Consider the following 13319-nt stretch of genomic DNA (forward strand, 5'->3'; position numbering starts at 1 on the left):
TATTCTCTCTCCACAGATGCTGCCTGACCTGCTGAGTGTTTCCAGCATTTTCTGCTTTTATTTCAGATTTGCAGCATATTTTTAAGAAGAGGGATAGAACGTGTCCAGGGAATTATAGACCAGTCAGCTTAACATTGGTGGTAGGAAAAATAATGGAATCGCTACTAAAAGGAGAAAATAGAACATCTCGAAACCAAAAATATAATAATGAATAGTCAGCATGGATTTCCAAAGGGAAAGTCTTGCTTGACCAAACTCATTGAATTTTTTGAAGTGGTAACAGAGAGAGTAGACAATGGTAATACAGTAGATGTAATTTATCTAGATTTTCAAAAGGCCTTTGATAAGGTACCCCATAATAGACTGATGAACCAGGTCAGAGAATGCGGAGTCAGGGGACCAGTAGCAGAATGGATAGCTCGCTGGCTTCAACACAGAAAGCAGAGAGTAGGAGTAAAGGGTAGCTATTCACAGGGGCAGAAGGTGTATAGTGGTGTTCCACAAGGATCAGTGCTGGGACCACTGTTCACAATTTACATTAATGATTTAGACTTAGGAATCAAAAACACAATTTCTAAATTTGCGGATGACACCAAATTGGGGGATAGTCAATATTGAGGAGGACTGCAACAAATTACAGGAGGACATTAATAAACTTGCAGAATGGGCATATAATTGGCAAATGAATTTCAACACAGATAAATGTCAGGCATTACATTTTGGTAGGAAGAATAGGGAGGGTAGTTGTTACTTGGAGGGTACGAGTCTGGGTGGGGTCGAGGAACAAAGGTATCTCGGAGTACACATACACAAATCACTAAACGTTGTGACACAGGTTAGCAAGGCCATAAAAAGCAAACCAAGCACTAGGGTTTATTTCTAGAGGGATAGAATTGAAAAGTAGAGAAGTTATGCTAAACCTGTATCGAAACTCGGTTAGACCCCACATGGAGCACAGTGTACAGTTCTGGTCGTCATATTATAAAAAGGATATAGAGGCACTGGAGAAGGTGCAGAGAAGATTTACAAGGATGATACCATCATCATCATAGGCAGTCCCTCCAATCGAGGATGACTTGTTTCCATGTCAAAAAGTTCACAGGTGTTTCAATGAAGGACCTAAAATTCCAGGTCCCGAACTAAATCCTGAAGAGTGGAAGATGCCTGTGCGTGGATTTTTTTTAACGTGTGGTGATCGTTGCACACCAGCCACCACACGGGCTCGACAGAGCCAGGTCTTGGTCCATTAGCAAGGATTAACCAAGATGACTGGAGACCAGCTCTGCTGCACCAGCCTAGTGCGCACACATATCGCAGTGTGGGCTGGCCCGTGCTGCCCCTGGGCCCTCGCCTCTTCTGGGCCCCGAACTTCTGGATGATACCAGAAACGCAAGGGTATACATATCAGGAAATCATATATACATATCAGAACAGTCTGGGTCTTTTTTTTCTTGAAAAAAGAAGGCTGAGGGGTGACCTAATAGAGGTCTTTAAAATGATGAAAGGTTTTGATAGAGTGGATACAGTGAGAATGTTTCCACTTGTGGGGAAGAGCATAACTAGAGGCCATCAATATCAGATAGTCATCAAGAAATCCAATGGGGAATTCAGGAGAAACTTCTTTACCCAGAGAGGGGTGAGAATGTGGAACTTGCTGCCACAGGGAGGGGTTGAGGAGAATAGTGTCGATGTATTTAAGGGGAGGCTGGACAAGCGTATGGGGGAGAAGGGAATAGAGGGTTATGCCGATAGATTTAGATGAGGAAAGACGGGAGGAGGCTCGAGTGGAGCATAAACGCCGGCATGGACTGGTTGGGCCGAATGGCCTGTTTCTGTGCAGTATATCCTGTGTAATCCGATGGTCTAGCATCAACTGCTGTTTGCGGAAGAAAGTTCCAAACTTTTACCAGTCTTTGTGTGTAGAAGTGTTTCCGAACTCCTCAATATCCTGAAAACTTTGATCAAATCCCCCTTAACCTTCTAAATTCTAGGGAATACAACCTGAGTTTGTGTAATCTCTCTTTATAATTTAACCCTTGGAGTCCAGGTGTTATTCCAGTAAATCTACTTTTAAATTTAATAAAAAAATAAAATCACAGTAGCTCAATCTAACGGAATGGAGATGCATGTTCCAGAAATCTAAACACAAATCAGCGAGCCTCTCTCAGAGATGGTCTAGCAGCATCTCCGATGCAGAGAGTGTACCCATGGAGATCCCAGCCCTCACAGAGAGCGTCTGATTGGCCTGGAGTCGCCAGCAATTGAAGATTAATCTCCTGGACACTACTTAGAACACCCAGGAGAAAAATCACACTAGAAAAACTAATTTTCTTTTAATACTTTGACGTATTAGCTTTAAAAGGTTATTGAAGATTGGACAGAACGGGCTGTGTGACTGAGAGTCAGTAATGATCCAATCAGGTATCGAAGCGTCTCTTCCGCTTTCCGATTGGCCGTGCGAAGGCGGGCACGCTGCGAGGATGGACATGTCGGGCGACCGATGGCGGGACAGTGGGGGCGGGGCGGTTGGAGGTCGGGAGTCATGTGATGAAACCTCCAGGAATGCACCCAGTCAGAGTGGGCGACCCGACCTGCAACAAGCGAGGGGTGGGGGGGGGGGTCATTGTTGAAAGGACTCTCACAGCAGCGCACGGAATTATTTCCTTACCTGGTTACCTTTGGGACCAGATGCTCCAACAGGACCCTGAGGACAAAAAAAATCCAAAATAATTAGCTGGCTGTGAAGAATAAATTCTGAAGCAAACACACAGACGGCATCACCGCATCCTAAAATCACCACTGAGGGTTATAGGCTCAGCATGTGGTAGATGGGGACCAACTCACGTAACAACAGTTGCCCAATTATCCACCTACCCTCCACCCTCAGGCCCAGTGTTCAGAAATAACCTCCCTTCATACAATCTCACAGCACAGGAGGAGGCCATTCGGCCCATTGTGCCTGAGCCGGCTCCTTGAATGAACGATCCAATTAGTCCCACTCCCAGTAAAAGAAATCTCGTCATCTCCCCTCTGGCTCTTTTCCCAATTATCTTCAATCTGTGTTCCCTGGTTTCCCACCCTCCTGCCACTGGAAACAGTTTCTCCTTACTCACTCTATCGAAACCCCTCATGATTTTGAACATCACTATTAAATCTCCCCTTAACCTTCTCTGCTCTAAGGAGAACAATCCCAGCTTCTCCTTTCTCTCAATGTAACTGAAATCTCTCATCCCAGGAACCATTCTGGACAATCTCCTCTGCATCCTCTCCAAGGCCTCGACATTCTGATGTCACATTTGCATTAAAAAGCATCTCTCTCCCACAAAACTAGATTATGGACAGACATACACAGGGAACGGTAGCACAGTGATTATGTTACTGGACCAGTAATCCAGAGGCCTGGATGAATGATCCAGAGACACGAGTTCAAATCCCACTATGGCAGCTGGGAAATTTAAATTCAGTTCATTAAATAGCTAGTATCAGGAATGGTGACCATGAAACTATGGGATTGTCGTAAAATCCCATCTGGCTCACTAATGTCCTTTAGGGAAGGAAATCTGCCGCCCTTATCCAGTCTGGCCTATATGTGACTCCAGACCCACAGCAATGTGGTCGACTCTTAACTGAAATGGCCCAGCGAGACACTCAGTTGTACCAAAGAAGTATACTTGGGAGCACCTTCACCACCACCTTCTCGATGGGCAATAAATGCTGGCCCTGCCAGCGACGCCCACATCCCATGAACAAATAAAACAAAGCACACGCCTTGCATCGAGTGTCGTACCTCAAGGTGTCTCACACATAAAGTCTGCCTCATGCGCTTGATTAGTTCAAGTGTCATTTTACTAAAATAGCAACAAATCATGATTGAGCCACCTTTTCAAAAAGAAAAATCCAAGAGAGTTTGTCCTACGCTGCTGTTTCCTGTAGAACCCGGCGAGTCTCCTGTGGGAGAAGCCAGCGATTCACAAGCAGCTGCTGAATTGGACAATCTTCCCTCGGCATCAGTTATCCACCAATTCCCCAGTTCCCCCTCCCAGGGAGCAGGTGAGCAGTGGCCTTACAGGGACAGGCAAGCAGACACAGCCCCACTTCCATCAGGGAATTAAGGGTTACGGGGAGCGGGCGGGTAAGTGGAGCTGAGTCCACGGCCAGATCAGCCATGATCTTATTGAATGGCGGAGCGGGCTCGAGGGGCTAGATGGCCTACTCCTGTTCCTAATTCTTATGTTCTTATGTTCTTATCACAACCACGTTGCAAACGGCAGGCTACCCCTGAGCAACAGCACGGGAGATCAGCCCATCCACACAAGAATGGTTTTGGACAACTGTGTCTGTGGTAAATGTGAGCAGGGTGGGTGCAATCCTCTTCTGACAAAGACACACAGAAATTTGAGACAGCAAAAAAATAAAAGGGTGGGGTGGGGGGGGACATTTATTCCTTTAACCAGAGTTAGTGAAAACAATCGGGGTTTGAAAATTAAGCAATTAATTGAAAGCACAAGAATAGGAATGACCATATGGGCCATCTAGCTTGTCTCCTGTTGTCATGGCGGGTGTGACTGACAATGGCCCGGAATGTGTGTGATCAGCGGCTCCAAACTAACCTCTGCACAAAGATCTCGCGACCTCTGTGTCAAGAAGTTTGGGTTTTCTGACGTGTAATTCAAGTCAGCGGAGTACAGTGGGACTCTCCTGGCATGAGCTGCTGTGACCTCAACAGGCTGTCTAAGCATCCAATCAAAAGGCAGAATTCTCAGACACAGCGAACCAGGAAGTGGGGTAAGCTCTTAAAATTCTAACTTTTTAAAAATGTTAGAGAGAGCAAAACAAAGAGTGGTGATCTCGCCCGGGGAAAGGGCAAACCTGAAATAAAGATCGGCAAACTGCAAAAGAAATGTACAATTTTTTGAAACATTCTTAAATTTTTTAAAGTAAAATGGATAAATTTGACGCGCACAAAACTAAAATGAGTTTTTCAGGGGCATAACTTTTGCTTAGCAGTCAATACGCTGTTAAAGCCCCAGTTACACCTAATCTCTTTGGGTCTGACTGTTAATGAGGTATTTAACACCGTGAAAATGGTGGTGAGATCCACACTTACTGCCGCTCACTCCCTTCCATTTTCACTACAATAGAAGCTGGGCACAAACTTTATAAACAAGGGGTCTCCAAGAATAAGAACCTCCAAACGCAGGAGATAAATGCTGGCAAACGGATTCCCACAGCTTCAATCCAGAACCTCCCCGATAGAAACATAGAAAATAGGTGCAGGAGTAGGCCATTCGGCCCTTCGAGCCTGCACCACCATTCAATATGATCATGGCTGATCATTCCCTCAGTACCTCTTTCCTGCTTTCTCTCCATTCCCCTTGATCCCTTTAGCTGTAAGAGCCATATCTAACTCCCTCTCGAATATATCCAATGAATTGGCATCAACAACTCTCTGCGGCAGGGAATTCCACAGGTTCACAATTCTCTGAGTGAAGAAGTTTCTCCTCATCTCAGTCCTAAATGGGCTACCCCTTATCCTAAAACTGTGTCCCCTGGTTCTGAACTTCCTCAACATCGGGAGCAATCTACCTGCATCTAACCTGTCCCGTCCCGTCAGAATCTTGTATGTTTCTATGAGATCCCCTCTCATCCTTCTAAACTCTAGTGTATAAAGGCCCAGTTGATCCAGTCCCTCCTCATATGTCAGTCCGGCCATCCCGGGAATCAGTCTGGTGAACCTTCGCTGCACTCCCTCAATAGCAAGAACGTCCTTCCTCAGATTAGGAGACTAAAATTGAACATAATATTCCAGGTGAGGCCTCACCAAGGCCCTGTACAACTGCAGTAAGACCTCCCTGCTCCTATACTCAAATCCCCTCGCTATGAAGGCCAACATACCATTTGCCTTTTTTACCGCATGCTGTACCTGCATGCCAACTTTCAATGACTGATGAACCATGACACCCAGGTCTCGTTGCACCTCCCCTTTTCCTAATGTGCCACCATTCAGATAATATTCTGTCTTCGTGTTTTTGCCCCCAAAGTGGATAACCTCACATATATCCACATTATACTGCATCTGCCATGCACTTGCCCACTCACCTAACCTGTCCAAATCACCCTGCAGCCTCTTAGCATCCACCTCACTGCTCACACCGCCACCCAGCTTAGTGTCATCTGCAAACTTGGAGATATTACACTCAATTCCTTCATCCAAATCATTGATGTATATTGTATAACTGGGAACCACATGACTACAACAGTCCAGCAAATTGTTTGTTCAGACAGAGGGCCAAATATCCGGCATTGTCCCAATTGGGGCGTTAACTTTTGAGTTCCTGCGCTGAAAGATGCAGGGAGCGCTAAATGAGGCGCTAATGGTGAAGGTGAGTGGCGTTAGGCTCCAAGCGGTACCGAATATGGGGTGTTGTGTAATCGGGAGTGAGCATTGGTGAAGGTGCCTTCCAGCCATTAAAGGGGAGGGTGACTGGAGCCTGCACCCCCGCCCCCAGTGATTCGGGGAGAGCAGAACGGCGATATGCTGTGGGAGGAAATGCAAAGGCCTTTGACGGCCCGCGACACTCCGGGGACTGAGCCGCCTTTATTTGGCTGCAGGTACATCCTGCGCTCTCGGTCACGCATAACTGAGCTTTGGGACAGACGTTCCGTGACAGCTGGGGCACGACCCGTTAAATATCGCCCCGCCAGCCACCAGCCGGCTGGGTCACGCCTCCGCTCCCTGAGGCTGTCAGTGTGAGGCAGTAAGGCGGGGGGGGGGGGCGGGTAGGCTGTCAGCGCGAGGAGGGGGGGCGGGGGGCTCCCTGGCACGAGGCGGGGGGGGGGGGCGCACTACTGAGGTTTGCAGATTGGGTGCCCAGCGAGCGTTGCACACTCACTGACGTCACAGTCTGCATGGCGAAAGGTGCCAAGGCATTTACCGTTATCACCGGCGCGGGATACGCCCCACCGCGGCGCTGTTGCCTGAGCGCCACATTAGCGCCCCTGCCAGGCGCTAACTGTGGCCGCTAACAAGACGAATTTCTCCCCCAGTGTTTGTTATGTTCAGATGGAGGGTTTGTAATGTTGAGAGGGTTTGTAATGTGACCTCAGGTCTTGCCCATTAGCCTCAGTACCCTTGGGCCCGGGACGTCTATCTGCAGACCCTGGCTGTAACCTGCAGCAGTGAAGATAGCGGGAGAAGGACAGGATTGTGTTTGGCTCTGATTCCCTCCACAGTTCAATAGCCCGTTGACACTCAATTCAAGGTTTAGCCACGAATGGCCATTTGTGCCAGGTAGTTTGAGCCCCTTCAGCCACGAAGCAAACATAGAGCGAGAGTCATTGCACTCAGGAGAGAAGGGGAGAGTGAGAAAACTGGTGCAGCAAAAATAAAGAGTGTCAGAATGAAAGTTTATTTTTTCAGTCGATACACTGGGGAAACAATGGTGTGTCTGTGTTCAGTGGCCGAGACCCGTTGTACAGACCCAGGGCAGAGCAAGATTTCAAACCTCCCCTTGAGCTCCAAGTCCGGATACTGAGAGGCTGCCCGAACACAGAGGGCTAGTTGTAGCTGTCAGTTACCCAGAAAAACAAACCAGGTCTGACCAGGAGGCAGGGAGCTGCATAACCCGATCTGGAAACCATTATAAACTGACCATGGGCAAACCAAGTACAAGCAGACAAGGACTGGATAAAGCATCGCTGGTTTCAGAGAGGTTGTCGGAAACTGGTTCTGAACATAAATGTGTGAGGCATGGAACAGGGGGCAGGCGCTGTATCAGCTTTAGCGTCTCGATGTCTAGTCGAGCTGGTTAGTAACCTGGAACTAGATGAACTCACAAGCTGTAGTAGGGTTGCCAACCCTCCAGGATTGCCCTGGAGTCTCCAGGAATTAAAGACAAATCTCCAGGACACAGTCCCGAGCAGTCCAGAATTATCCAATTGGGTAGAGAAGAGTCGATTCGCTTTCCAATTGGCTGGGGGAAGGCGGGGCCCCGCGAGGATGGACCTGTCGGGCGACCAATGGCAGGAGAGTGGGGGCGGGGCAGATGTAGCCAGGAGGTCATGTGATGACGCCTCCAGGAATACATCCAACCTAGAGTTGGCAACCCTAGGCTGTCGTGATTGTTATATTGAAGGCTCAAGCTAATTGGACAGTTCTTTCACAGAGCCAGCACAGGCACGATGGGCTAAATGGTCTCCTTCTGTGCTCTATCATTCTATGATTCTATGAAGATTCACCACCACTTTCTCAGGACAGCTCAGTATGTGCAATAAATGCCGATCTTGTCAGTGCCCACATCCCGAAAATGAATAATAATTAAAAAAATTAAGACTTTTTCTTTATATTTTGAACCTTCTCTGTCCCCGTAGTAAATAATTTATTACTGGGACGAACAAGTTAAAATTAATTTTCTTTTTTGAACAAACAACTCTTGCTCCCCACCCCCATCAATTATTCCCAGACCCTTCCTTCCTTAAATGGTAACTTTCAATAGGGAGTTGAATAAATACTTGAAGGGGAAAAGGTTGCAGGGTTATGAGGAAAGAGCGGGGGAGTGGGACTAGTCGGATCGCTCTTTCACAGAGCCGACACAGGTACGATGGGCCGAATGGCCTTCTGCTATGCTGCGTGGCTCTATGGTGTTGAATAGCCAAAGGGGACGTTGAACAAGATCTAGGAGTCTTAGTAGACCGAACGTGGCCAATGACAGCACAGCCGCATTCAACAGAGCCAATGAAAAGCTGAACTGTTCTGAAATAGACAGCAATCTAACGACTAACTTCATCCCTTCACTGTCAATAATATTATGTACCAACACTCACCCGCTCCCCAAAATCCCCACGGATTCCCGTCGGTCCTGGTACACCTGGCTCACCGCTCTCACCTTTCCGGCCCTGTGGAGAAAAGGTATTTCCATTAACAAGGTGAGTTATCTGAGTGTGGGGAGGGGAGGGCAGGAGAGAGGGAAGACAAGAGGGGGGGGGGGGGAAAGTCAGAAAGGAGAGGGCGGAGGGGAGAGAGGAGGTGGGGAGAGCAAGAAGAGGCGAAGAAAGGTGAAGTGGGGATGTGGAAGGAGAATTAGAAGAAGGAGAAAGACAAGATAGAGGGAGAGAAAGGGGAGGCAAGAAGAAGGGTGGAAGAGGAGGGAGGAGTGAAGGGGGACTGCAGGGAAAGGATGGAGTGTAATGGGGACAAGAAAGAAGGGTTAGGGAAAGAGGAGGAAGGAGAGGAAGACGGGAGACAAGAAAGAGGGTGGAGATGAAAGTGGAGATAAAGGAGGGGAAGGGCGAGAGAAAAAGAGGGAAAGGAGCAGAGAAGGAGGAAGAGATGTCGAAGGAAGAGTAGATGGAGGAGAAAGAGTGAAAGAGATGGTGGTGGGGGATGGAGAAAGGGGACGAGAAGGAGGATAGAGTGGAGGTAAAGAGGGTGAGGTCAGACAATGGAAGGGTTGGGAAAGGGAAGGTATGTGTCAGGTGAGAGGGGAAAGGGGGAAAAGGAGAGTGGAAAAGGAGCAATGATTAGGGAGACAGAGCTGGAGATGGAAGGATGGAGGGAGTAGAGGCATAAAAGGACATTGGTAGATGGAAGAGTTGGATGTGGGGAAGGAGATAGAAAGTGAGGAGGATGTGATGAAGAGGTGGGGTGAGAAGAAAAGTGAAATGTAGGAGAGAAAGGGGTAGGAAAGTGGGAAGATGGGGAAAAGAGCATGGTATAGGGGAATAAGAGCTGGGGAGATGAGGGGAAAATAACGAGAATGAGTGAGAGATGAGATATTTTAAGGCTCTAGGACATTTTTCAACAACTGCAAAAATTGTTTTATGAAGAATAATTTTCCTTTAATCTCAAATAAATGAAGATTTAAACAAGAACAGACATGTAATCACCATCAGGATTCATACATTTTATCCAATCTCTCAGATAAATGTATTATGGGATAGTAAATGAGGAAACGTCCATTTAAAAAAATAATAGATAATAAATCATCAGGAAAACAATCCACAGGATGAACCAATGCTCTCTCGGGTGGGCGGGGCTTGTAGGAGGGATTCATGGGAAACAAGCCATCGCCACAGGAACAGGTGCCATTTCCCTGGTGAGGAGCGCCCCCTGTCTGTACAGGGTGGCAATGGAACTTCCTGGTGAGGAGCGCCCCCTGTCTGTACAGGGCGGCAATGGAACTTCCTGGTGAGGAGCACCCCCTGTCTGTACAGGGCAACAATGCAGCTTCCTGGTGAGGAGCGCCCCCTGTCTGTGCAGGGCAACAATGGAATTTCCTGGTGAGGAGCGCCCCCTGTCTGTACAGGGCGGCAATGGAACTTCCTGATGAGGAGCGCCTCCTGTCTGTACAGGATGGCAATGCAGCTTCTTGGTGAGGAGCGCCCCCTGACTGTTCAGGGCGGCATTGCAGCTTCTTGGTGAGGAGCGCCTCCTGTCTGTACAGGATGGAGGAGCGCTCTTTGACTGTACAGGATGGAGAAGTGCCCCCTGTCTGTACAGGATGGCAATGCAGCTTCTTGGTGAGGAGCGCCCCTTGACTGTACAGGGCAGCAATGGAACTTCCTGGTGAGGAGCGCCCCCTGTCTGTACAGGTCAACATTGCAGCTTCCTGGTGAGGAGTGCCCCCTGTCTGCACAGGGTGGCAATGGAACTTCCTGGTGAGGAGCGCCCCCTGTCTGTACAGGATGGCAATGCAGCTTCTTGGTGAGGAGCGCCCCCTGACTGTTCAGGGCGGCATTGCAGCTTCTTGGTGAGGAGCGCCTCCTGTCTGTACAGAATGGAGGAACGCCCTTTGACTGTACAGGATGGAGGAGTGCCCCTGTCTGTACAGGATGGCAATGCAGCTTCTTGGTGAGGAGCGCCCCCTGACTGTACAGGGCGGCAATGCAGCTTCTTGGTGAGGAGTGCCCTCTGTCTGTACAAAATGGAGGAGCGCCCCCTATCTGTAAGGATGGAGGAGCGCCCCCTATCTGTACAGGATGGAGGAGCGCCCTTTGACTGTACGGGATGGAGGAGCGCCCTTTGACTGTACAGGATGGAGGAGCGCCCCCTGTCTGTACAGGATGGAGGAGCGCCCCCTATCTGTAAGGATGTAGGTGCGCCCCCTATCTGTACAGGATGGAGGAGCGCCCTTTGACTGTACGGGATGGAGGAGCGCCCTTTGACTGTACAGGATGGAGGAGCGCCCCCTGTCTGTACAGGATGGAGGAGCGCCCTTTGACTGTACAGGATGGAGGAGCGCCCTTTGACTGTACAGGATGGAGGAGTGCCCTTTGACTGTACAGGATGGAGGAGTGCCCTTTGACTGTACAGGATGGAGGAGCGCCCTCTGTCTGTACAGGGCGGCAATGCAGCTGTAATGGACTGCAATATTCAGGCAGCCCTAGGGAGGGTCCTGATACCCGAGGGAAGAACACAGCTACTGGTTTAGCTCACTGAGTGATACAATATTGCCCCAGGTGCAATCCCTCATCAGTGCTGAGTTAGGAGACGGGCAGAGGCGGTGGGGGGGTGGGGGGGGGGGAGAGGCGCGGCAATTGACCTCAGCACTCCTGGGCTTGGGGGAGGGGTGAGAGAAATTCATCAGGAGTCCCGCTATTAATTATTATCCAGGGATTCCTGCTGGGAATTCCGTGTGTGGATGTCGGGCGAGATGAGGGTCAGTTAGGATACCCTGCACCTTTGGGTCATGTATGAGGACAGGTCAGTTGCCGGAGGCACTGTCGAGTGCCGGCACCTGCCAGTGCATTCAGGAAAGGAAGGAACATTGGAATGAGAAAAAAGAGAACGATTCGGCTGAACGCACTTCAGCTGTCAGAGTTTGTGCAGAGCACTCCGTGTGTTCCTGACAGGGAGCAGATCACCAGCGCTCCTGTACCATTGTCAGTAACCTGCTTGCTCGCTCACTCGCTCGTCATACTGCATCATCGCACGAGGTGTCAGTGGCAGTGCCCTTGCCCAAGAAACATAGAAAATAGGTGCAGGAGTAGGCCATTCGGCCCTTCGAGCCTGCACCGCCATTCAATGAGTTCATGGCCGCACTGTCAGAGGGGCAGTACTGAGGGAGTGCCACACTGTCGGAGGGGCAGTACTGAGGGAGTGACACACTGTCGGAGGGGCAGTACTGAGGGAGTGCCACACTGTCGGAGGGGCAGTACTGAGGGAGTGCTGCACTGTCAGGGGGCAGTACTGAGGGAGTGCTGCATTGTCGGAGGGGCAGTACTGAGGGAGCGCTGAATTGTCGGAGCGGCAGTACTGAGGGAGCGCTGAATTGTCGGAGCGGCAGTACTGAGGGAGCGCTGAATTGTCGGAGGGGCAGTACTGAGGGAGTGCCGCACTGTCAGGGGGCAGTACTGAGGGAGTGCTGCACTGTCAGAGGTGGCGTCTTTCAGATGAGACGTTAAACCGTTTAAGATGGATGTAAAGGATCCTACGGCAGGAAAGCAGGGGAGTTCTCCCCGGTGTCCTGGGACCAATATTGATTCCTCAATCAACATCACTAAAACAGATTATCTGGTCTGTGTCACATTGCTGTTTGTGGGAGCTTGCTGTGCACAAATTGGCTGCCACGTTTCCTACATTACAGCAGTGACTACACTCCAAAAGTACCTCATTGGCTGTAAAGCGTTTTGGTTTGTCCTGCATATAGATACAAATTTATCCATTCAAGAAGCGAGATCCTTACCTGGAAACCTCGGCGCCCCTGGGCTCCACGCCCCCCGACAGGTCCCATTTCACCCTGCACAAATCAGGAAAAAATACATAAATCTGACAGTAACCAATGAACAGGAGACACAGAAATACGCACAGGTACACAGGTATACTCACAGGTACACTCACAGGTATACTCACAGGAATACAGGTATACTCACAGGTACACTCACAGATATATTCACAGGTACACACACAGGTACACCCACAGGTATACTCACAGGAACACAAGTATACTCACAGGTACACTCACAGGTACACACACAGGTACACTCACAGGTACACACACAGGTACACAAGTATACTCACAGGTATACTCACAGGTACACACACAGGTACACACTGCCTACTTTGACTATGCCCGCTCCTATCTGGGTGATTGCGTTCAATGCCTGCCATCAGTCACAATGGGAATTCCTGGGGGAATTGGGAGCGGTGCTGCTCTGGGTCCCACCCACTAACACCGATAAAGTGCAATCATTAAAATTGGGAAATACCACCTCCTCTGAGTAACGATGGCTCCCAGTCACATGTTACCAGTGTCTCTGTGGAGGGAATGGTGGGAATATGATAGGATAGTTCTTATCGTTCTCTATCGTCCTATCATGCC

At 49.3% G+C, this 13319-nt stretch overlaps 1 protein-coding gene across 1 annotated transcript in view; it reads right to left on the reverse strand.

Annotated features, from left to right (window-relative positions):
• The window catches only part of col9a3 (collagen, type IX, alpha 3), a 160472-nt gene that overhangs the window by 29972 nt on the left and 117181 nt on the right, over positions 1-13319 (reverse strand). The window contains exons 23-25 of the mRNA XM_070894907.1: positions 12684-12737; positions 8824-8895; positions 2669-2704 (exon numbers count right to left, since the gene is read on the reverse strand). Coding sequence (XP_070751008.1) covers positions 2669-2704; positions 8824-8895; positions 12684-12737 — 162 coding nt within the window. The remainder of the gene's footprint in view (positions 1-2668; positions 2705-8823; positions 8896-12683; positions 12738-13319) is intronic.

Source organism: Pristiophorus japonicus, chromosome 12 (assembly GCF_044704955.1).
Source record: "Pristiophorus japonicus isolate sPriJap1 chromosome 12, sPriJap1.hap1, whole genome shotgun sequence".
Classification (NCBI taxonomy): domain Eukaryota; kingdom Metazoa; phylum Chordata; class Chondrichthyes; family Pristiophoridae; genus Pristiophorus; species Pristiophorus japonicus.